The following is a 26419-nucleotide window of genomic DNA, read 5'->3' on the forward strand; positions in this document are numbered from 1 at the left end:
TTGCATATATTTGCCTGGGTAAGCAAATTGATAAGCTTATAATAAAGTGTATCAGACCATTTCTTTGGCAGGACTGGCCAGAACAGCTTGTGAAGCAGAGCCGTTTCCAATGGAGCATGAAGAGCTTTGAAAATTCTCAGTAATAGCAGAAAGCAGTATTTGAAACCACACTTAAACAATTGTTTGTTTTCCTCTTCCCCAACCAAGTTTATAAAAATTTGGTCAGACAGGCATTTTATTTTGATTTAAAATATTTTCAGTGAATTGTTATCTGCTGAATGCACATGTGTTTCTGCACTTTTTCTTTCACGATTGAAACTTTAAACCCTTCCCTTAAGTCCCCCTGAAAAACTCTCTGCCCAGTAAAATTTGCGCACATGAGTAGGGAGAAGGGATTTGGATTCTGGAGAAACCTCGCAGTCTGAAATCTGCATACGCAGTTGTGTCCCAGAAATGGCCACGGTTCATGCCATATGGACTCTTTTTGTCTTTTTCTTCTACCAAGAATCCTTGCCCCTAAAAGATGTTGGTTAATTTAGGCGTTTGAGCTTGGTTAATCAGATCATGAGTGCCTGTGACCACAGCAAGAGGCATGATTGAAGCGTTTATAAAAATTTGGCTCATAGTAAGCCCCATAATTTGTTTTAAAGAATTACCTCTTCAGTGACATTCTAAAAAATCTCCGAAAGATTGTGGTTTATAACACCACACCTGGTCCAGATTGTACTGGATGAATCCATATTTGCTCCGTTGTAAATGATTTTGAGGGTGAAATTCTTGGATTGTTTTCTGTCTTGTAAGCCCTTGACATTGTACTGGTACCTGTGTGCACACAAACCTCCCGACATGGGAAAGGCCAGCTCAGCCTCCCACTGAAATGCAGGTTGGCTGCATTTATTCTGCATGTTCCTAGAATGAGGAAATGATATGACAATAAACAGAAATGCCCTTGCTGAAGAGGGAAGGGAAGCTGGTGTTTATCTGGTCAGGTGGTTTAGATTAGCCGTGATGCGGCTCTGTATTATGTTACTTTAAATCATTGTGTCCCAACAGGACATAAATTACGAAGATTGTTACAGTATGTTTCATCCTATGTAAGATCAACAAATTGGAATAATTTTTTTATAGGAAAATCACAGTGCTTTTGGCAAGGCTATTGAAGCCTTTAATTTGACTTGAGTATTTCTCAGATATTATTGCCTAATAGATAAAGTATGATTTGCATAAAGTATGAAATAATAAACTTCTAAAAACAAAAGGGAAAAATTTCGTAACTGCGTCAAATGGCCGTGCACTCGCACTCCGTCGGTGCCTGTGCTGTTTTCTTTGTCCCATGTTTTAGAACCGGCTGTGTGTTCTTTTCCTCTGGTGGGACCTGAGCGAGCAGGGACAGGGCTTGCTGTGTGCTGCCTGCCCGTCAGCCTCACCTGCACAGGGAGGGCGCCTGCTCTGGGGGACCGACGGGGAGCCTGCTCTAAAGAGGAGAAAAGCAATGATACGAACCCACATATATCCAGTCAGGAAAAGAAACCATTTTTTTCCTCTCAGTATTTTGTAATTTATTAAAGAGCCCCCTCCACCCAACCCTACTTGATCAGCATCTCAAGTTAATGTAGTTTATACTGGACTATTGCAAAAAGAATTGACTTAAGTCAGCATTTATTCTTTTAAGCATTTCCTCTATTCATTACTATTTTCTGAGTTATTGGCCTTATTTCTGAACATAGAGACTTATAATTATTCGCTTGTATTCAGGATGCAACAAAATTTATTAGGCTGCACAGAGTAAATTTTCCAGATTAAAAGAATTACATAAAATTAGTTTGTGTAGCATTCAGGCAAATTGGAACCCTGTGAGTGCTCGGCAACAGCACATTTCTGTGCGGAGCACTGCATGTTGAGAGGCTCTCAGGTCACAGTGAATTTAAGAAGTAGTAGAGCCTCCCATTTCCAGAGACAAGGAGACATGAGAGCGGTTTAGGCTTCGCTCAAGGCCATGGACCGAGACAGAGGTGGATCAGAACTGTCCTGGTGGGTGATGATAACCATGAGACCTGGTGAGTCTTGATACCCAGGACAGGGTAAGCACTAAGCTTATTTTACTCTCTGTGTACCTCAAGCTCTGAGAGTTTTCTCTTTTCTTTGGTAATACTGTTTAAAACACAAAAACAAGAAAGGACCTCATTTCAATCTATAATAGCTCTCTCCATAGCAGGTTAGAGAGAAATTCTGAATATATTGTGATTTGCTTCAGCTCAGTGTCTGAAGGCTGACAGGTTCAGGGACCTTTCCAAGTTCACAACCTGGGTGTGCACTTTGAAACAAATAAATGCAGAAGCCTCATGAAATGGTCTCTGCTCCCCGAGCTTCTTCTGGATTGGCATCGTTTTCTGAGAAGTGGGGCTGGCAGGCTATTTCCTCCTAGGGACGCATCATGGCCGGCTATGACTGGAGGTCCTCTGTGCAAATATCAGGGTGTTCAATCGGGCTCAGATATTTGGGCGATGTACTTTTCTACAGAAAATATTAGTAGTGTTGCCAAAACTATACTTAAAAACTCTTAAAAGTAAAATTGATTCCATTTCAAAAATAAGTATAAGAAAGGGTAAGTATGGATTCCTTAATGTTGTGCAGACCGCTTAATAGCATCACATATTTCCTGCAGTGGGATGAGACTCTTTTACAAAATGTACACTGCTTATAGACAATGCATTTACCATTGAACCAAATTAGGTATTGGTTTGTTTCTTTAAAATATTTTTGAGTGCCCCTCCACCACTCCCCTGAGCCTTGTTTCTGCCGGGAGGCCCCATCCTCTTCCTCCACTCTTTTGGGTCTTGGCTTTCAGTTTAATTGAACGTGTCCCACTTTGAGCAGAAGACTTTATGCCGTTTCTCTCTTTCTTTCTCTTTTGAAAATTAGATGCATATAGATGCTTTTTATTACAATAATAGGGCAGGACCGTTTCATGTCAGATATAAACTAGAATTATGTATTGTAAGTAGTAGTTGCATCCCTTAAAGGAGTCAGTTCATTATAAAGAAATCAAGAAAAGGTGGGGAGTGCCCTTTGCATATTCAGTTTTTAAAAATGATTTGTCTATATAGTCCCCAAATCTTAGTGGTTTGGATGCATGAAGTCTGGAGATACTTTTCTATATAAATTTGCATTTCTGTATATTTTATAGTGATGATAATACCAAGGAGCAGCTCTACTGAACAGTGAGGCATCAGCAGTTACTTTGACATTACAAAACTTTGGGTCAATGGTTTTTCTTGGTGTGATTTTGAAACCAGTGTTTTAGTCAGTTTTACAGGGAAAGGGTGGATAGAAAACTGGTGAAATGTGCTGATCGAGAGAGCAAATTCGGATTGTGACAAATTTCAGAAGGAGCTACTCAGACTGAGCTGTTGGTCTTCCCAGTCGTAGCTGATGATGATTTGAGGAACTGTAATTTAAACTTACGGGCAGAGGAGTTTGGGAGTGAGTAGTGTTTTCAGGGAAAAGATATTCTCACCTCGTGACTGTCTTGGTCAGAATGCCTTTCAAGTGCACATCAGCTGTGTGAAGTCTGTCTAGAGAACTTGCATTGAAAAGGGAAAGAAATGAAGAACTATTAGGTAAGTTGTGTGTAGAGGTGTTTGTGTTGGTTAAACTGTTGCCTGAAGAGGAGTAACTTCTTTTTTTTTTTTTTTTTTTTTTTTTTCTTTTTTTTCTGAAGCTGGAAACAGGGAGAGACAGTCAGACAGACTCCCGCATGCACCCGACCGGGATCCACCTGGCACGCCCACCAGGGGGCGACGCTCTGCCCACCAGGGGGTGAATGCTCTGCCCCTCCGGGGCCTCGCTTTGTCGCGACCAGAGCCACTCTAGCGCCTGGGGCAGAGGCCAAGGAGCCATCCCCAGCGCCCGGGCCATCTTTTGCTCCAATGGAGCCTCTGCTGCTGGAGGGGAAGAAAGAGACAGAGAGGAAGGAGAGGGGGAGGGGTGGAGAAGCAGATGGGCGCTTCTCCTGTGTGCCCTGGCCGGCAATCGAACCCGGGACTTCCGCACGCCAGGCCGACGCTCTACCACTGAGCCAACCGGCCAGGGTGAGGAGTAACTTCTTATAAAGGGCAGCCTTCCCAGCCTAGAAATTCAAGAAGAACTTACTAATGTAATTAGAAGTCCAAATTCTGCAAAAGAAATCTGTTTTGCACCTTTCCTTTTCATTTAACAGCATAACTTGAAGGTGCTACTGTGTAATTAGCTGAAAGAGCTGCCTTATTTTTCCCAATGGCTTTTTAAGGGTATTATGGTAACTTCCAAAAATGATGACTTAAGAACTTTTTTTCAAAGGCTCTAAAATGTTACGGTCCTGTGAATACAGCTTTTGGAGGTAATGTTTAGAGATGAGCATTCTCTCTAATAGGTGGTGTACTCATCGTAGCTGAAGGGACACTAATTCAGCTGAGGGCACAGCAGAGCAGGCTGCTCTTTCAGGAGCTTGTGGACATTGTCTCAGGTGCCTGTGGAAGCCAGTTTTAATTTCAGAGTTGTATATTCTTGGCCTGAGTCATTGGAAATGTTGAGCTCTGCAATGGATTAAGTGGAAGGCAGGTAGACTAGAAACCCAGGGTTGGTGGGGGTTTTGTCTGCTCCCTACACACTAGGTAATGGTCATCACATGAGGCCTTTAGTCTGGCTTCTCAGGGAGACATGGGTCACCTGCTAGCCTAAGGTGCTCACTGACAGGTTGCCAGTTCCACTGGAAATCTTCCTATGAGGATACCCATTTAGAGAAACAGTTTTAAACATGTTTCTGAGTTTCTCAGCTCTGCAAAGATGAATTTCTTTGTCCTTCCAATTGTTCTTGTACTAGATTTAGAAAGGAACTCTTTCTCTCCAGCTCCCCCCCCCACATTAAATATTAAAGTGGTGGTGGTGATAATAATCACTAGCATTAACTGAGTGCCTAATAGAATAACTGGCATACTATATAATATATTACATGAATTAGCCCCTTGTTATGAGAAAACTGAGGCTCATTTCCACGGTTAAGTAATTCCTCTGAGGTCACACAGCTAGTGAATAGCAGAGCTAGGATTTGAACCTGGGTCTCTGATGCTAAAGTCTTTGCAGTTGACCATTGTGTTTAAAATACAGTAACAGAGAAAAAAAGCATGGATCAAATGCATCTTTGGTTGGGTCTGTTCTTCACAATTCTCATGTTGCTAGTCAAGAATATTCTGTTGCCCGCAAATTAAGATCTGATGTTTCCTTTGCAGTGGCTAGAATAGTTAACAGTGTTTCCATGAGAAAGTTGTGTTGAGACATGTAATCATATTCTGGGGCAAAAAATGCCTTTCCTTGGTACACCAAGCAATGTTTATGCGATTGATCAGTCACCAACACCCAGGGAAGGTCCTGTCCTGTGACATGTGCATGCTTGGCAATGATCTTGCCGTGCATTTTGCTTAATAATTTTCATTATTTTTAATTAAAGTTGAAGAAGTGCAGACTCTAGTCGAAATTAAGGTAGGTTGTGTTGCCGGAATCTGGTAATTACTTTAATTGATCACAAGATAGTTTCCTTGATCACCAATTAGACTAAATTGCCGATCATGTTTCAAGACGTGAAGAAATGCCCAAACTGATTTATGTAATAGTGTTTTCACTTCTAATCAGACATAAATATAATTTCCTTCCATAGCAATTGTGTTTTATAAAAGAAGGGTTATGAGCCTACAAACATAAAGGTGATTCATAAACAATAGAGTTCTAATTCATTGAATTAGTAAAGGAAGTATTTAGAGGCTTAATGGAGATTGTACTGGGGAAATTACTATGGAGTCACTGGTGCTCATTTTCTTAGTGGGAGATATGTTCTTTTTTAGTGCATAATTAAAATAGTCTACAATCAAAATATAAAAGGCAGCTGATTTAAAGAACATATCAAAGAGAACTGCTTTGAGTAATGAAAGATTCGTATTGTAAATATGTGCTAGAAGTTAAGTCTTAGAACTTTAATAAATCATACATGTTATTTGGCTGAAGCTACATTTTAAATTCAGGGTGCTGTTAAACATTTCACAGATTGATACAGGATTTTTGTTTTAGTTTTGTGAATCTGATTGTCTTTCATATTTTCATAGAATAACACGAAACAAAAGGAACTTTAAGAAAAATTAAAGTTCCTGAAGAATACTTGATTTGGGGTTCATGGAAAAATCTTTTAATTGCTGATGGTTTGGAGATTTCCAAATGACAAACTTCATTGGCCCAATTTACTGTGATTGTAATGCTTACATTCCTTAAAATGGCAGAGTGACTTAAAAAGTCATACTTCATCATGTATTCATTGACTTGTTCATAAAATGTTTGTAATTTGCAATAGAGGAAAGACTGAAACTATTATCAGCCATTATATGTTATTTGTTGGCCATATGTTTGTTTGAAATGGCCGTGGCTCAACAGAGCATGGCTCATAGACAAACTATGCTGTAAATTGGCACTAAAACCCCACCTAAACAGGTAGGCATATGTTAAGAAGTTAACATGAGCCAAAATATTTTAATATGAACCAGGTTACATACACTGCAGGATCCCAGCTGCCTTTACAGTGAGACCTTCATTTGCATGGCTTCTTCATTTTTTTCCCCAAACTAATTTTTAAACATAGATTAGGTATCTATGTGGTACACAATTCAAAAGGTATCAAAGAGTATAGAAGTCTCTTCCTGATTCTCATCCATTCACTTCTCTCCACCCTCCCCATCATTCACACTATTACTAGCTCCAGAGATACTAATGTGTATAGTTTCTTTTCTTTCCTTTTTATATAATTTATAAACTATTTTTACACTTTTTTTTCATTTAGTAATGTATGTTGGAGGTATTTCCATGTCAGAGGATAAATAGTTTCCTCATTCTTCTTATTGACTGCATAGTATTCCAGTGTATAAATGTACTGTAATATATTTAATCAGGTCCTTATTGATGGACATTTGGCACTCTCAAGGCCATGGCTATTACCATCTATACTGCAGTGACCATGCTAATAATTTATGTTTGGGTATGTCTGCAGACAAATTCCTGAAAGTGGAATTGTTTGGCCAAAAGGCATAAGCAGTTTTCCCTAAGGGCATGGATGTTTAAAATTTTGATAGATACTGTCAAATTCTCTTTCATAGTGATTATCAGTTTATATTTACCAACAATGCATGAAAGTACCTTTTCTCCTATATCTTCACTAACAGAATATTATCAAACTCTTTGTTTTTTACCAAGCTGATAGGTTTAACTTAGTTCCCCAGCTTTATTGAAATATAATTGACATATAACTTAGTGGGTTTTTTTTTGTTTTCTTTTGTATTTTTCTGAAGCTGGAAACGGGGAGAGACAGTCAGACAGACTCCCGCATGTGCCCGACTGGGATCCACCTGGCATGCCCACCAGGGGGCGATGCTCTGCCCACCAGGGGGCGATGCTCTGCCCCTCCGGGGCGTCGCTCTGTTGCGACCAGAGCCACTCCAGCGCCTGGGGCAGAGGCCAAGGAGCCATCCCCAGCGCCCGGGCCGCCTTTGCTCCAATGGAGCTTCACTGCAGGAGGGTAAGAGAGAGAGAGGAAGGAGAGGGGGAGGGGTGGAGAAGCAGATGGGCGCTTCTCCTGTGTGCCCTGGCCGGGAATCGAACCCGGGACTTCTGCATGCCAGGCTGATGCTCTACCACTGAGCCAACCACCCAGGGCTAACTTAGGTTTTTAAAAATTATTTTTATTTATTTATTCATTTTAGAGAAGAGAGAGAGAGAGAGAGAAGGGGGGAGGAGCAGGAAGCACCAACTCCCACATGTGCCTTGGCTGGGCAAGCCCAGGGTTCCAAACCCGCAACCTCAGCACCTCAGGTCGATGCTTGATCCACTCTGCCACCACAGGTCAGGCGACATATAACTTAGTTTTAATTTGTGCTTCTCTTATCATGTATAAGACTGAGTAGTTTTTATGTTTAAGAACCATTTGATTATTTTGGTATGTTATTATGTCTTTTGTCCATTAAAAAATCAGGTGGTTGGTCTTTTTCTTATTAATTTGTAGGAGCTCTTTATATGTTAAGGAAATATGTATTGCAAATACAATTTGTTTTATGTCTTTTAATTTGTTTAGATTTTTTTTACTGTATTGAAAAAATTTTAATGGAGTAAGATTTATCTATTTTTTAGTAGTGGTTTAAAGTTTTCTGCATATGGAATTTATATATTTTTTTAAGTTTACTCCTTGATAATTTTTGGTGCCATTTTAGATAAGATCTTTTCTTCCAATATACTTTCTAATTAGTTTGTATAAAAAGGCTGTTGACTTTTATTAGCTTCTTTGTTTTATTCTTGACTTAAATGGGAAATCTTCTAGTCTTTCCCTATTAAGAATGATATGAGCCCTGGCTGAGTGGCTTGATTGGTTAGAGCATTGTCCCAAAGTGCAGAGGTTGCCAGTTTGATCCCTGGTCAGGGTATATACAGGAACAGATTGATGTTCCTGTTTCTCTTTCCTCTCTCTCTAAAATCAATTGAAAAAAAAAAAGAATAATATTGAGAATATATTCTGATCATTTAGGGAGAAGTTCATCTATTCTTATTTCATTAAGAATCCTAATACATAATAAATATTGAATTTATCACATATCTTTCCAGAATTTATAGAAGTCATATGAATTTTTGATTGGTATGATAATTTATATTAATTTTTTCCCTAGTATTGAACCATCCTTGCATTCTTAGGCTAAATCCTATTTGCTCATGGTGTTTTGTTCTTTCAGTGTATTGCTAGATTTTGTTTATTAAGATTTCAGTAAATATGAGATCAATCTATTTTTGCGGGAATTTGGAGGCAATGTTATGAGAGTTTGGAAATATTCTTTTTCTATACTCTGGAACAGTTTAGTATTAGAATTAACTTGATTAAAAATTTTGTTGAGGCCCTGGCCAGTTGGCTCGGTGGTGGAGCGTCGGCCTGGCATGCGGAAGTCCCGGGTTCAATTCCTGGCCAGGGCACACAGGACAGGTGCCCATCTGCTTCTCTACCCCTCCCCCTCTCCTTCCTCTCTGTCTCTCTCTTCACCTCCCACAGCCCAGGCTCCATTGGAGCAAAAGATGGCCCCAGGCGCTGGGGATGGCTCCTTGGCCTCTGCCCCAGGCGCTAGAGTAGCTCTGGTCACGAGAGAGTGACGCCCCAGATGGGCGGAGCATCACCCCCCTGGTGGGCGTGCCGGGTGGATCCCGGTCGGGTGCATGCGGGAGTCTGTCTGACTGCTTCCCCGTTTACAGCTTCAGAAAAATACAAAACAACAACAACAACAACAACAAAAAACTGACCCCAGAAAACTATCTAAATACTTAAACAACTATAAAAAAGAAATATGTCTAAGAGTGACACCAAAAATTCACAGTTCCCAATCATTTCACAGAGGAATTCAACAACAAAAATTTTTTTTTTGTATTTTTCTGAAGCTGGAAATGGGGAGGCAGTCAGACAGACTCCCGCAGGCGACCCACCGGGATCCACCCGGCACGCCCACCAGGGGGTGATGCTCTGCCCATCCGGGGCAGAGCATCTGCCGTGACCAGAGCCACTCTCGTGCCTGGGGCAGAGGCCATGGAGCCATCCCCAGCGCCTGGGCCATCTTTGCTCCAATGGAGCCTTGCTGCGGGAGGCGAAGAGAGAGACAGAGAGGAAGGAGAGGGGGAGGGGCGGAGAAGCAGATGGGCGCCTGTCCTGTGTGCCCTGGCCGGGAATTGAACCCGGGACTTCCGCACGCCAGGTCGATGCTCTACCACTGAGCCAACCGGCCATGGCCTGGGGGTCAGTTTTGATAATTTTTCTTTTTTTTTTTTTTGTGTCAGAGACAGAGAGAGTCAGAGAGAGGGACAGATAGGGACAGACAAGCAGAAAGGGAGAGATGAGAAACATCAATTCTTCGTTGTGATTCCTAAATTGTTCATTGATTGATTTCTCATATGTGCCTTGACCAGGAGGCTACAGCAGACCAAATGACCCCTTGCTGGAGCCAGTGACCTTGGGCTCAAGCTGGTGAGCCTTGCTCAAACCTGATGAGCCTGCGCTCAAGCTGGCGATATCAGGGTCATGAACCTGGGTCCTCCACGTCCCAGTCCAATGTTCTATTCACTGTGCCACCGCCTGGTCGGGCAATTTTTTTATTTCTTAAAAATCTATTTTACCTATGTTTTAAAGTTTAAGTAGACTTTGTACTTGTTTAAAAATTTTTTTATGTTTACAGTTTTTTTTTATCTGTAGTGACTTTCCTATTCTCATTTCTTCTTTTGTTTATCTGGACTTTCTCTCTGTCTTTTTTTATTTAGATGGAGTAACCAATTTTCTGTTTTATAATTTTTTTTTCAGATACAGCTTTTTATTATTTTGCCATATTTTCTTTTTTTTAATTCATTTACATCTATTTTTCTCTTTATAGTCTTTCCTGTTCTTAAGTTTATTTTGTTGTTACTTATTTACCTTCTTGACTGGGCTTTTAATTTATTTTTAGTCTATCATGTTAATTAGGTAATGTAAATATTTAAATGTTTACTCTGATTATTGCTTTAGATGTATCCTATATATACTATTTACTACATTATTAATTTCTATTTCAGGGTTTTGTTTTTTGTGTGTGTGAGAGAGAGCTAGACAGAGACAGAGAGACAGAAACAGACAGGAAGAGAGTTGAAAAGCATTAACTTGTAGTTGTGGCACTTTCGTTGTTCATTGATTGCTTCTCATATGTGCCTTGACTGGAGAGCTCAAGCTGAGCCAGTAACTCCTTGCTCAAGCCAGCAGCCTTGGGCTTCAAGCCGGTGACTCTGCATTCAAGCTGGTGAGCCTGTGCTCAAGATGGTGACTTTGGGATTTCAAACCTGGGACCTCAGTGTCCCAGGTCGTTGCTCTGTCCACTGTGCCATCACCAGTGAGGCTTTTCTTCCCTAATTTGAATAATGACATAGATTGTGTTTTCTTTGCTTTGTTTTAATTGTGTTTTTCTATACTTAACTGTGAATGCTTTTATTTTTATTTTCATTCTTCTTATGGGTACTATTATACCTATAATTTTACATAGCATACTTAATCCTCTATTTCTTTAGTTGGCATTTAGATAACATTTCTTTATATAGTGGTCTCCCCAGCCTGACCAGGTGGTGGCACAGTGGATAGAGCATCAGCCTGGACACTGAGGACCCAGGTTGGAAACTTTGAGGTTGTTGGCTTGAACGTGGCTCATCTGACTTGAGTGTGGGCTCACCAGCTTGAACATGAGGTCGCTGGCTTGAACATGGGATCATAGACATGATTCTGTGGTTGCTAGCTTGAGCCATAGGTCACTGGCTCAGCTGAAACCCCTCAGTCAGGGCACATATGAGAAAGCAATTAATGAACAACTAAAGTGACACAACTATGAGTTGATGCTTCTCATCTCTCTCCCTTCCTGGCTGTCTGTCCCTATCTATCTGTTGTTCACATGCTTAAAAAAAAAAAAAAAAAAAAAAAAATATATATATATATATATATATATATATATATATATATATTGGTCTCTGCAAAAAGCAATATCAGAATTATACTTCTTTTCAACATTACCATACAATTTTAGTTCATATTATTTTTACTTATAGAGCTTAAATTTTATACCTGTAAATATACTTATATCTTTAATAGTTTCTTGTCCAGCTTTTAAGATTTTTAAAAACTTTTATTTACTGCCTGACTTTTAGTGGCACAGTGGGATAAAGAGTCGATCTGGAAAACTGAGGTCGCTGGTTTGAAACCCTGGGCTTGCCTGGTCAAGGCACATATGGGAGTTGATGCTCCCTGCTTCTTCCTCCCTCTTTCTTTCTCTCTCCTTCTTTCCCCCTCTCTCACTCTCTCTCTCTCTCCTCTCTGAAAATTGAATAAAGCCTTAAAAAAACCAAAAACTGTTTTTTAAGGGATATTTATTTATTTATTTATTTTCAGGGACAGAGAGAGAGTCTGAGAGAGGGATAGATAGGGACAGACAGGAAAGGAGTGAGATGAGAAGCATCAATTATCAGTTTTTTGTTGCGACACCTTAGTTGTTCATTGATTGCTTTCTCATATGTGCCTTGATCGTGGGCCTTCAGCAGACAGAGTAACACCTTGCTGGAGCCAGCGACCTTGGGTCCAAGCTGGTGAGCTTTTTGCTCGAGCCAGATAAGCCTGCGCTCAAGCTGGCTACCTCGGGGTCTTGAACCTGGGTCCTCTGCATCCCAGTCTGACGCTCTATTCACTGCGCCACCGCCTGGTTAGGCAAAACAAAAGCTTTTATTTACTTTCTCTTTTCCTTCAACCCCTTTAATAGTTTATAATATTTGCATTTCATTAGGTGACTGTAATCCCCACAATTTTCTTTTTAGCATTTTATTGGCCCTGGCTGGTTGGCTCATGTTAGAGCATCTAGCCAGCATCTGGAAGTCCCAGGTTTGATTCCCAGTCAGGACTCACAGGAGAAGCAACCATCTACTTCTCCACATGTCCCCCTTTCTCTCTCCCCCATCCTCGCAGCCATGGCTCTAATAGTTTGAGCAAGTTGGCCTGGGGCACTGAGGATGGCTCCTGGCCTTGTCTCAGGCACTAAAATAACTCTGTTGCTGAGCAACAGAGTAGCAGCCCCAGATGGGCAGAGCACTCTTCCCCTCATAGGGGGCTTGCTGGATGAATCCCAGTTGTGACACATGTGGGAATCTGTCTCTCTGGCTCCCTGCCTTTTACTTAATAATAATAATAAAAAAAGATTTTATTTATTGGTTTTACAGAGGAGAAAAAGCGACAGGAAGTGAGAAGTATCAACTCATAGTTGCTTCACTTTAGTTCAAATAACTTGTAAGCAACTTGTTATATGTGCCTTGACTGGGCAAGCCCATGGTTTCGAACCTGTTACTTCAGCATTACAGGTCGACATTTTATACACCGTGCCACCACAGCCTAGGCCCACAGTTGTTTTAAATGTATTCCTAGGACTGAGTGAATTTATTGCTCACTGCCAATACCTTTGGTATGGTTTCTCCATTTATCTCTTAATTACTTATATTTTACCCTTTTAAAATAAAAGTTTCCTCAAGAAGGATGAATAGCAATTATTCCCTGAATTGTTGCATTAAAAAATTTATGTCTCTTGCATTAATTTTGAACAACCATTTAATTTAGCTAGGTATAAAATTTTTTGTATTTTCATTTCCTAAATTCTTTGTAAGCATTGCTCCTTTGATTTCTGTGTTGAATGTTGCTACATGAAACATTGAAGTCAATTAGATTTTTTTAATCCTTTTAGGTGAATTGATCTTTTTCTTTTTCTTCAGGAATTTTTTTTTCTTCAATGGTATATACATGGTTGAATTCTTACCATCTATAGATTTAAATTTTTTATTTCTGGCAATTTTTCTTGCTGTTTTCCTTGTTCTCTTATTGATAATAATGGTCTATATGCTAGATCTACTTTGTCTTCTGTATTTATTATTTTCCTTTTTTTAAGTACTCTTTTTTTAAAATGTTTATCTTACTGATTTTAGAGAGACACAGGAACATCAATCTGTTTCTGTATGTGCCCTGACTGAAGATCAAACCAGCAACCTCTGCACTTAGGGATAATGCCTTTAACCAACCAACTGAGCTATCTGGTCAGGGCTATTTATTATTTTCTAATCCTTGTAACTATTGTTGATTTTTACTTTGTTTTGCCCATTTTCTCAGTCCTGTCCTTTAAGCTTTTTACTGGGGTATTTAGTGGTGACTGTTTTGCCTTGGGCTGTTTGCAGTTGTCTTTATTTTTTTAAAATATTTTTTTTTATTTTTGATTACAGTTGATATACAGTATTATATTAGTTTCAGTTGTACAACATAGTGATTAGACTTTTATGGAATGGTTTTAGAACCTGTACTTTTAGATGGTTTAGAGCCTTTAGAGTCCAGCTGGCATCCTGGAAACAAGTAGCTAGGGCTGTAAAAATCTTAGAAAGAAGGGACAGATGCTCATCCGCATCTGCCAAGTTAGCTATTGAGTCATATTCTTTCTTTATTATATTTCAGATAATCAGAATTCCCCTTTGATTTTGCTTTTTCCTCCCCTATCCACTAATCTTTTTTGCAGAAATTCTTTTACTTTAATTTGAATGTATATTGTTATGGATGTTTATTTTTTTTTTCCTGAAGCTGGAAACGGGGAGAGACAGTCAGACAGACTCCCGCATGTGCCTGACTGGGATCCACCCGGCACGCCCACCAGGGGCGATGCTCTGCCCACCAGGGGGCGACGCTCTGCCCCTCCGGGGTGTCGCTCTGTTGTGACCAGAGCCACTCTAGCACCTGGGGCAGTGGCCAAGGAGCCATCCCCAGCACCCGGACCATCTTTGCTCCAATGGAGCCTCGGCTGCAGGAGGGGAAGAGAGAGGCAGAGAGGAAGGAGAAGGGGAGGGGTGGAGAAGCAGATGGGCGCTTCTCCTGTGTGCCCTGGCTCGGAATCGAACCCGGGACCTCTGCACGCCAGGCTGACGCTCTACCACTGAGCCAACCGGCCAGGGCCGTTATGGATGTTTTTAATTTGTAGATTTAAAAATAAATGTTTTGGGGATTATTTTGTTTTGTTAAATGGAAGAAGGGTTATGGAATTGCCTCCTTGTTCCCAGAGCAGTTTGTGTATTCTTTCCCTAGGGAAGAATTAGGCATAAATATTGTGTGAATTGGTTTATTAGGCTTTGTAATACTTTATTAAGTGCAAATATTAGTGACAGTTGAGGTAAATGTATAAAGTTGAGGAAAGTTCAGATTTAGAGGGTCTTTGGATATGTCCCCCCTTTTTTACTTTGTATGTAGTCATGGTAGATGCTCTTTTTTTGATCAACATACTTCTTAGGATATAGGTATTCTGTTTTAAGTCATATCTATGATGAAATAGATTTTCTTACTAAACTGCTAGCATACATGTAAAGATTTGGGGAGCACTTCTGGCCATGTTCAAATGGCTCTTGGAAATGGTAAGGGATTCTAAGTATCACTTTGGACCTTTTAGGGTAACATGGTTCAAAGAAATTGTGGATTCAGGGAGTATGAACTTGGGCAGTGACTGACTGTCCACCTCACTTGTTGTCCTTAAACTGATTTCCCCAGAAAGTGTTAGCCTCCAGTATGTCATGTATTTGTCAGCTGTAAGTGTGTTGGTCTCTATTGATAGCACATGAGAATAGGAGAGAGCTGATCTGGGAGACAGCAATTGGAATCTTAGGTTCTCAGGGCTTTGGGAGGGCTTGTCACCTATCATGACATTTTGTAAAGTTTGGCCAGAGCAGTAGTTGGAGTTGTACGGCCATTATTGATTTTGGCCTCTGTGCCTAGTGCTGTGCTGAATGCTTTTATATCCCCAATCTCATTTTTCTTCAGAATGATTACATGAGCTTTTTATTATTATCCTCATTTTACTGATGAGAAAACCGAGGCACAGAGTTAAATTATATGACAGTTAAGTAGTAGAATTGAGATTTGAATCCAGGACTCGGGCTCAAAAGCACATGCCCTTAATGACTGTATTACTGTCTCTCAGAGGTGGTGGTTAGTCTTGTAAGTCTTCTAAAGCTAAACAAGAATGTAGACAAACAGTAAAAATTCTCATTATATATAATTTAATATAGGTTTAACTCTGTGTTTGTATAATTAAAACAGACTTTCACATTTGACTTGCCCCTTTTCTTCACATAATCTAGAGACTCAGATTACAATGGTCCCTTCATCTGTGGGCCATACATTCCAGGACCCTCAGTGGATGCCTGAAGTGTAGATAGTACTGAGCCCCATATATACTATGTTTTTCCTATAATATATGCCTTTGATAAAGTTTAACTTATAAATTAGGCATAGAGATTAAGAACAATAACTAATAATAAAATAGAGAAAATATAACAATATACTATAATAGAAATTATGTGGATGTGGTATCTCTCTCTCTTAGATGACTGATGATAACCAGATGGCTACTAAGTGTCTAATGGCAGGTGGTACACATGGTGTGGATACGCTGGACAAAGGAATGCTTCATGTCCTGGGCAGGAAAGAGCAGGACAGTGAGATTTTTATCACACTACTCAGAACAGTACACAATTTAAAAATTATGAATTGGGTCCTGGCTGGTTGGCCCAGCGGTAGAGCATTGGCCCGGCATGTGTAAGTCCTGGGTTCAGTTCCCAGCCAGGGCACACAGGAGAAGCATCTATCTGCTTCTCCACCCTTCCCACTCTCCTTTTTTTCTTTCTCTCTCTCTTTCCCTCCTGCAGCCAAGGCTCCATTAGAGCAAAGTTGGCCCGAGTGCTGAGGATGGTTCCATGGCCTCTGCCTCAGGCACTTGAATGGCTCCGATTGCAGCAGAGCAACACCCCAGAGGGGCAGAACATCGCCCCCTGGTGGGCATGCCAGGCAGATCCCAGTCGGGCACATGTGGGAGTCTGTCTGCCTCACCCCCCCTTCTCACTTTGGGAAAATACTAAAAAAAAAAAAAAAATTATGAATTGTTTCTTTCTATAATTTTCCATTTAATATTTTCAGACCATGGTTGACCGCTGATAACTAAAACCATGGAAAGTGAAACTGTGGATAAGGGGCAGGGGGAACTATATGAAATGAGAAGGGTGAGGGGGTGAATATTGCTTTCCCATTGATAATTCCGTACATGGTTAAATAGATATTGCTTGAATTTCCTTCCTTTAACTAATAGGGGAAACCTTTAGGGCTTAAATGTCAAAATGGAAATCTTTATCCTGAATAAAGTAGGTTCTGAGATAGAAACCATTATTGATGATATACAATTATTTAAAATGACCTTCTTCTATATTTCTCACTATCAACTTGCAAATGTGCTCTTTTTGTCATTTGGTGATCCAAAACCATCACAACTAACATCAGATTGTTTTCTCTGGATGGGGTAATGAAGTGAAATATTTATACCTGTAATGAGGACTGCCCTGTGAATTCCACTGTAACTTTGTAATTAATATGACCTTACCTTTGAGTCTTACCAAATATTTCTGCCTTCTGGGCACAATAGAGACAGATTTTCCTATTGTTTGCAGTTACTCTCATAAAATTTAAAAGCAGGCAAAAAAAAAGTTTATTTCCTCTCAGGACAAGTTTGCATTCTGCTTAACAAAATGAGGTTTGCACTTTCTCTGTGGTATGAAGACAGAGTCCTCCAGCTCCTCACACCTGTGGCTGGGTCAGCAGCCCACTGCCAAGAGGCAGGGTTTCACCTGTGTCAATGTTGGGCAAAGTGACCCCGAGCAGGCAAGCCAGTCTTTTCCTTTTCATTCTGGATGTCAGTAAAAATAGTCTTTCATCCCTCCTGTCCTGGCTGAGAGAGGGAATAGTGAAGTTGTTCGTTTCTGCCAAAGCACTCAGAAGACATTCTTCATAGTCCTGTGGTTGATGCCTTAGCAACCCAGTCACTAAAAACAAAAGGAGAATTGTGCTGCAAGAAAAGTGGCTTCTAAGGTTTGGGGCCAGGTAGTGAGGGCCAGGGCCCTGGGCAGAAGGGAAATTATTCCTGGGCTGTTCTAGAGCTCTGTCTCATCCTGAGGACAATTCAACAGTCCAGACAGTCACTGGGTGAGACCAATTTCCGACTTTGTTTATTTGAGCCTGATTGTTTTTACCACCGAGCAGCAGGTCACGGTCCTGCTACACCTTTACCCCAGCTCTGCAGAGAGCAGTCCCTTTCATATTTGGTTTTGCCTGGCTTCCCTAAGGATCTGAGCCCTGGCTTTATCTGGTCGGGTTGCCCTGAGGTCTCTCAGGACCAGGGCAGAGGGCAGCAGCAGTAATCACTTTCCACTTTGTCTTACACAGGCATTTGGCTTTATGTCCCGAGTTGCTCTACAAGCAGAGAAGATGAATCATCACCCAGAATGGTTCAATGCATACAACAAGGTAACGAAATTGCCTTATTTTGGGATCATCTTAATTATGGAGTTTAAGAAACGTCTTTCTCCCTTGTCATCTGTGCAGCTGTGTCATTGTGCTTAGGAAAGAATTCTCTCTCTTTTTTTCAGAGTCCCTGTGTAGTATTGCAATTTAGTAATAAAACTTTAGCTTTGCTCGGGGAAACAGTGACGAAGCCCTTTATTTTCATGTTTGTCTTCAGTGAAACTAATGTGAAAGTAGGGCCATGTTTGGCTCCTGAAATGAACTTGATTATCAGCCATGCAGATAAAATTTTAAACCCTTTTAAGGTAAATTATAGAAAGAAATGGTAGGAAATAAGTCTTATTTATCCCACTGATAAAGAACTGTGTTTTATTGTAAATAGTAAGGATATTAAATGCTGAGTCCTCAGCGGAACCGACCTTACTGAGGCAAAGAGCAGACTGGAACAACAGCATCAAGTAGTTTTAAGGGGGCACAGTGAGAAGGATCAGGCCCTCTCCCCAAAAAAGTGGCCTTGCCTTTAGGGTCATACCATTCAGAATGTCTTATTATCTAGTTTTCTATGGGGTTCTTTTTCCTCTTTGAAAGTCCTCTTTGAATAAAGAGAAAATTTCATGATATTTTTGTGATTTACTAGAATAATTAGAGCATGCAGGTACCAGTATAAAGTTTTCTTTCACGCTTGCCTCTCTTTGCCCATAACTTTGCTTTTGCCCTTTAATTAATTTGTCAAGAAACAAGAGTCTATTCCTGCATCCCACCTCCACTTCTTTCATAATTTGGAAATGCGATTTTTTAACGTTGCTAAGATACTACATTTGATACCTTGGGTTTTCTCAGTGGCCTCAAAATAGTGGATGTAATGAAAGTAATGGGAGTTCAAATGGAACCTCAGTCTTTCTCTTTTATTTTATTTTATTTTTTGACAGACATGATTTGAGATTCTGACAGCTGAATTGCTCTTCATATGAGAGAACCTTTCTATCTGTGGGCAGCTGCTGGGCCCAGCCTGAAGCAGATCGTGCCCCCAGAGTTTCCTGGGTTTTGGAAATGCTATGCTTATTCCTGTTTTCTAAATCATATAACAGGGGTCCCCAAACTTTTTACACAGGGGACCAGTTCAATGTCCCTCAGACTGTTGGAGGGCTGGACTATAAAAAAACTATGGACAAATTCCTATGGCACACTACACATATCTTATTTTAAAGTAAAAAAACAAAATGGGAACAAATACGATATTTAAAATAAAGAACAAGTAAATTTAAACCAACAAACTGACCAGTATTTTGGCTAATGAGATGGTCAATGTCTGGTTCCATATTTGTCACTGCTAGCCATAAGAAGTGATATGACACGCTTCCGGAGCTATGACACGTGCATCCCGCGTCACCAGAAGTAGTACTGTACGTGAGTGATGCCACGTTTTGCGGCCCGCCACATACAGTACTCCAGGAGCACAGGATGCAATGCATCCTACTGACCACCAATGAAAGAGGTGCCCCTTCTGGAAGTGCAGCGGGGGCTGGATAAATGGCCTCAGGGGGCTGTAGTTTGGGGACCCCTGTCATATAATCTCCCCAGTTCTTAAATATGAATATTGGATAATAGATTGATTTCTGAAACACCAAAGGTCAGGGTTTTAAAAACTGCTTCTCTCTTTCTTAGGTCCAGATAACCCTCACCTCGCATGACTGTGGTCAACTGACCAAAAGAGACGTGAAACTGGCCAAATTCATTGAAAAAGCAGCTGCTTCAATATGATTTCTTTCAAAATGCATGTGAAGTCTTATATACATCTTAGGTGCACTGTATTTTTAAGGTGATTTACATAAATAAATTAAGTTATGATGTTAGTTCACCTTTATATCACATTTTGTGAAATCTGTGCTTAAATACAAAATGATATAAATTTGAGCCTGATGTAACTTGTCATTCTATCTAAATCACTTATATAAGGCAAACCAACCTAGGTAATTATATTAATAAGATAGTATTCAAAAAGAGGAATAGCATTCGGAAAGACCAGAAATAGGGATGCGAGAGCATTCATACATTTATAACATTTAAATTCAAGTCATTATGGTGATTTTACAAATGCATTGTGTTGGAGAATAGCTGTAGAAAAAGAATGATGAGCTCTGTAGGTAAAAGGTTTTAACAATCTATAACAATTCTTATGAAGCTGAAGTTGATTTGAACTTTAGATGCTATTATTACTTAAGTAGTTAATTAGATCACACAGTCACTAAAATTGGGTGAGCTATCTTGTGTTTTATTCTTTTCAGGCCTGGAGTTGAAGGGAGAGGACAAGTGCTTTTTGTCCATGGCTGCCAGAAGGGTGGGACAATATAAGGATTTAGTCATAAATGACCAAGTTGCGAGGTCATTATTTGAGTTACTGAGTTAAGGAGGAACCAAGGGTCGGTGTTTTTTTTTTTTTTTTCATCTTTTGCTTGTTGTGACCTCTGAACTGAATTTCTATAGCCATTGAACTAGAAGCTACTTGGGTATTATTATCCAGTAATGAGCTGTATTTATTCAGTGTGTCACTGACAGGAGTAAAACGAAATATAAAGTAATCTTTTATTTAAAAATTGCAGTATCAGCATCCTTTGGGTGTGGGAATGGAACTCAAGAATGTACTTATTAATGAGCTTAGAATGTAGATTAAAAGACTATATACAGGGGTGGGCAAAAGTAGGTTTACATTTGTAAGTACACAAAGCAGTTTATTCTTATATTCTTACTTATTATCTATTATAGTATTTATTTGTATCAGTTCCATATGAACAGCTATAAACCCACTTTTGCCCACCCCTGTATATACTCACCTAAGGAACGTATTTTAATTCCTCGAAGTATTATTGTGGTAGGATTTAATAGGGATCATCTTTGTAACCCACCTCATGTCAGAGGCCAAAAAATTCCCTATATTACAACAAGCAACCCTTCCTCTCCTAAGTCCACCCAACCCAGCCTCCAACTTGAAAAATCCTAGGGGAACATGGCAAGGAAGCTGAGCTCTCTGAAGCTAGTTCCTGGCTGGTTCTGTTGGCCTGGGAGAGGCAGGTGCAGTCAGCTTGCCCTGTATGTATGGAGTGTCTGAGAAGGGAAGGGAGAGAAGGCCACTCAAGCTCCGTGGCTGCCGGCAGAGCCAGAGCCTGTGTATTAGAACTTGTGCTTCTTAGAATTTTTTTAGAGAACAGTCAAAGCTGTGTATTTTAATAAATTCTTATTTATAGATTTTGAGGGACTTTTATATATTTTATTACCAAATCATTTTAGTTCAATTTTTTACATGAATTTTGAAACATGAAAAAAATATATTTTAAAAGAGTGAATAGTACACTGAACCCTTAAGTACTGATCACCTAGATTTAGCATTTATCAAGATGTGTCCGGTTACTTCATATAATCCCCCATTTCCTTTTTCCTTGCTAAAGTATTTAAAAGCAAATCCCTGATAGCATTTCATTTTATCCCTATATCCTTCAGTAAACATATCTAGAAAATGTAGTCATTTTCTTGTATAAACCAGAATGCCATTATCACACCTAACAAAATAAACCATGATTTCTTGGTATCACCTCATACTCAGGCAAAATCAATTGCCCTGAAGGTCAAGAATGTGTTTGGACAGTAATTTTGTTCTAATCAGGATCCACATGAAGTCCATCCGTCACATGTGGTTGTTGTGTCTTTTTAATCATTCAATCTAGAGCAAGCAAGCTCCCCTCCTTTTCCTCCTCCCCACGTCCCCATATCATTAATTTACTGCAAAAATTGGGTCAGGGGTCCTGTAGACTATTCCACCTTCTGGATTTGTTTGTTTGTTCTTTTGTGGTCTAATTTAACTTATTTTCCTGTACCCTGAATGGAACCCTTTTCTTCTATCTTGAATGTAAGTCTGAGAGTCTAACCTCATTGGCTGTTAACGTATACCACATACAGCACACTAGAGAAAGCAGGGTATGGCTTGTAATTGCGATGGCAAAGACCTGAGAATGCAGCTACTAATTAGCATTTACATGGGGGTTGGACATAAGGTTCATGTTAAGGGTGTCACATCTGCTGGAGCTCACAAACTTTAGAATCAAAGGTCCCATACCAAGTCTATGGAAATACTCATTGTGGTAAATTTCAACAGAATGAGTCCCCAGACTTGCTTCAAGTAACTGACATTTCAACTTAAAAGAGACATTGGCAAGGTTGTTAGGCCCCCAAGTTCCCTTCTGTTCCAAATCTTTGTGTGATGGCACTGGTGTCTCTGATGTGGTGAGTTTTAGTTTCTCTTCATTTTCTTTCTAAATGATCACTGGAGTAAAAAAGAGTTAAATAGACATGACCTGTGACCCCTTGCATGACCTCCATAGGTAACAAACCAGGGCTAGCACGTTTGACAAGTATCCTTTCCTAAGGTGAAGTTAATGAAAGTTCTGAAAATAATGGTTACTTACTGACATTGATAAGATTTAGGAAATCGGAGGATGACGTCAGAGTAATGGCAGGGTAGAAAGCGATACCGATAAATCTCCCCCAAAACTCAACAAGATCTTCAACCAGAAACAGAAAAACCTATACTTGGAGCTTCCAGATGCTTCGCAATACACCCAAAGGTATGATTGAGTGAAAAATTGGCTAAATATATAACCAAACCCCGAAGGAAATAGGGAGTAAGAAATGCTCCTCCTTCCTCATTAACCTAAACAGGGCGGCTTTCTCTGGTAACTGTGAATATAGAAACTGAGGCGGGCAAAGGGGGTGAATAGATCCAGGCCGCCGCAGCACAAACGGCTGAACCAGGCTGTGGCACAGAGATCCAAGCCGAGGAAAATCTGATCCTGTGGCAACCCGGGCAATACAAGCTAACACTCGCGCCAAACCCAAACAAAGAAAGAAAAGCAGAGCGGCCATTTTACCCGGTCTCCTGGTCGGTGCGCAGTTAGTGGGCGAGAATTTCTTCCTGGGAAAGCCACGCACGGGAGTGAGAACTAATTCCAACGGTGGAGATTTTCCGTGCTGGAGGGTGTTTCACTCAGAGGGAACCGCGGCCGGCCTCATATCCTGGTTTGCGCACGCAGATAAGGAGTGAGCGATTCCTCCGAGTGCCTCGGCAGTGCGCGCCCGTGTTATCGCACAGAGGGGCAGAGTCAGGGGCCTTTGTGTGGGCCAAAGCGGAATCTCGAGCCGCCCCAGCGCCTTGCAAAAGCCGCGCACAGGGACGGAGCGAGACTCAATTCCAATGGTGGAGATTTTCCGTGCTGGAGGGTGTTTCACTCAGAGGGAACTGCGGCCGGCCTCATATCCTGGTTTGCGCGCGCAGATAAGGAGTGAGCGATTCCTCCGAGTGCCTTGGCAGTGCGCGCCCGTGTTATCGCACAGAGGGGCAGAGTCAGGGGCCTTTGTGTGGGCCAAAGCGGAATCTCGAGCCGCCCCAGTGCCTTGCAAAAGCCGCGCACGGGGACCGAGTGAGACTCAATTCCAACGCTACAACTTTTCCCTGCGGTTGGGGGTTTCACTCAGAGCGTGAGACTGCTGGCCGGATATCCTGGTCGCAGACAGTGAGTGAGAGTTTCCTCCAAGCGCCCCGGAAGTGGGCACCCGCTTGTGTTACCGGACAGAGTGGCAGAGCCAGAGGTCTTTGAGTGGGCAGAAAGCCCGCCTGATTATGCTAGCAGCTCTGACTGACTGAGCCTTACCCAGAGCCCTGTGCTGAGTGGAAATAGAGTGGGGAGTTGCCAGCTCTTTGAGCCTCTTACTATCCAGGCAGAGGCAGCAGCAACCCCATAGCTGGATTATCAGGCTACTAATTAAGGAAGGAAAGACTAGGAGAAAAGCTCCAGGAACACGGACTCTCTCACTGTCGGAGCCTATAAATGCTATTGAGCTTCGACTGCCAACGAGACTAAAGCACAATACATGACATTGCCATAGAGACTTATCAACTGCAAACCTCTACCTGAGCGTGCCAAAGGGGCAGAACCCGGGGTACAGAGTCACCGACCAGGAAGAGGGAGAGAAAAGAAAAAGCAAGAAGATAACCTCTCAAAATCAAGAATAATCTGCAGACTTTATAACCTATCCCATTTTATTATATTTGTTCGTTTGTTTCTCTTATCTTCATTCTTGATACTTTTTTTTCCTCCTCCAATTTGGCCGATTAACCCTCTACCGGTCTTACTCTCTCCTCTCCTTGAACTACACTACCCATAAGTGTTACATCTCCCATTATCTTTTCTCTTCTCTTCCTTTCTCTCTATGAGGGTTGCACTCCAAAACCCTTAACTCTCTCTCTCTCTCTCCCCTTTCTTTTTTCTTCTTTTAGTGGTTACCTCTTTTTTTCTCTCTCTTTCTTTTCTCCCTCTATATTAGTTTCTTCCTTTCTCCTTTACATCTCCTCTCATTCAAACCTCAATAACAAACAAATTATCTTATCTGGGACTCAAACCTATGTTTGTGGCATTTTGGGGGGTTTTTACTTCACCTTTTTAACTCACTAGCAGTGCTCTCATCCCTGGCTCTCCATATTATCTAGTTCTTGTTCCACTAAATACAATAGCAATTTTTTAATTTGTCCCCCCATTTTTCTGTTTTCCTCTTATTCCTCTCATCATAACTGTTAGACAACCAACACCTAAAAGCAAATCATTTCATTCTTGACCCAAATTTTTTCCTTATTTGCTTTTTGTGGGTCCATACGCTCTTTTTTTTTCTTTTTTCTTTCCTTTTTTTTTTTTTTTTTTTATCTTTTTTTTTGCCCCTTTATTACTTTTCCCCAATTCAGGCCCTCCATCACAGGCATTGTTTGTTATAATTCACAGTCCACCACAAGATTTTCTCAAAAAAGAGGGGAGAGGAGAGGAGAGGAAAAAAGGAGGGGGGGAATAATTTCCTTTTTTTTAATTTTTATTTTATTTTTCTTTATTTCATTATTAATTTTTTTTTAAAAAAAACAACTCTTTTCGATTTTTTATTTTTTTATTGTTATTTTTTTAACTTTTTATTCTTTATTAAATCTCATTAATACTATCAACAAAACCACCCTCAGATGCCATTAAGGAAGAGAAAATCGAATATCATGGATACAAAAGAAAGAGAGGTAACACAGCTAGATGAGGAAAAATCTATGGAGAAAAAATTTAATATATTGGAAACCTTGGAGCTAAATGACAGAGAATTCAAGATATAAATACTAAAAATCCTCCAAGATATACAAGAAAACACAGAAAGGCAATTTAGGGAGCTCAGAAAACAACTCAATGAACACAAAGACTATATGTCCAAGGAAATTGAAACTATAAAAACAAATCAAACAGAGATGAAAAACTCAATTCACAAGCTGAAAAATGAAATAACAAGCTTAGCTAATAGAACAGGTCAGATAGAAGAGAGGATTAGTGAAATAGAAGACAAGCAACTTGAGGCACAACAGAGAGAAGAAGAAAGAGACTCAAAAATTAAAAAAAATGAGATAGCCCTACAAGAATTATCTGACTCCATCAAAAAGAATAACATAAGAATAATAGGTATATCAGAGGGAGAAGAGAGAGAAAATGGAATGGAGAACATACTCAAACAAATAATAGATGAGAACTTCCCAAGCCTGTGGAAAGAACTAAAGCCTCAAGTTCAAGAAGCAAACAGAACTCCGAGTTTTCTTAACCCCAACAAACCTACTCCAAGGCATATCATAATGAAATTGACACAAACAAACAGCAAAGAAAAAATTCTCAAGGCAGCCAGGGAAAAGAAGAATACAACATATAAAGGAAGGCCCATTAGATTATCATCAGATTTCTCAGCAGAAACTCTACAAGCTAGAAGAGAGTGGACCCCAATATTTAAAGTCCTGAAAGAGAGGAACTTTCAGCCACGAATACTATACCCATCAAAGCTATCCTTCAAATACGAAGGAGAAATAAAAACATTCACAGATACAGAAAAGATGAGGGAAATTATCATCAGAAAACCCCCACTCCAGGAATTACTAAAGGGGGTTCTCCAATCAGATACAAAGAACAAAAAAAAACAGAGCCACAAGTAAAAGCTCCAAGAAGAACACAATAAAACCAAATTTAAACTGTGACAACAACAAAAAGAAAGAGGGGGAGAAGATGGAGAATAACAGTAGCAAAGGACGATGGAGTGCAAAAGTACTCACAAAATAGTTCGCTACAATGAACAGGGTAGGGACCCTTTTCATTACTCAAAGGTAACCACCATTGAAAAAAGCACCACAGAAGCACATGAGATAAAAAAGATAGCAACAGAGGAAAGATGTATGGAATACAACCAAATAAAAACAAAAGATAGAAAAACGAAAGAGAAGGATCAAACAAGACACAAAACTAACAGAAAGCAAGATATAAAATGGCAATAGGGAACTCACAAGTATCAATAATTACACTAAATGTAAACGGATTAAACTCACCAATAAAAAGGCACAGAGTAGCAGAATGG

At 40.3% G+C, this 26419-nt stretch overlaps 1 protein-coding gene across 4 annotated transcripts in view; it reads left to right on the forward strand.

Moving 5' to 3' along the window:
- PCBD2 (pterin-4 alpha-carbinolamine dehydratase 2) overlaps positions 1-19873 on the forward strand; it is a 95687-nt gene extending 75814 nt beyond the window's left edge. For 3 of the 4 annotated variants that reach the window (XM_066272506.1, XM_066272507.1, XM_066272508.1), the window contains 2 exons: positions 17882-17962; positions 19625-19873. In XM_066272506.1, the coding sequence (XP_066128603.1) occupies positions 17882-17962; positions 19625-19720 (177 nt within the window). In that variant the 3' untranslated portion in view covers positions 19721-19873. Of the gene's footprint in view, positions 1-17534; positions 17642-17881; positions 17963-19624 lie in introns of those variants that run through there. The other variant, XM_066272509.1, reaches the window with a different exon arrangement.
- The last annotated feature ends 6546 nt before the right edge of the window (positions 19874-26419 follow it).

Source organism: Saccopteryx bilineata, chromosome 4 (assembly GCF_036850765.1).
Source record: "Saccopteryx bilineata isolate mSacBil1 chromosome 4, mSacBil1_pri_phased_curated, whole genome shotgun sequence".
NCBI lineage: Eukaryota > Metazoa > Chordata > Mammalia > Chiroptera > Emballonuridae > Saccopteryx > Saccopteryx bilineata.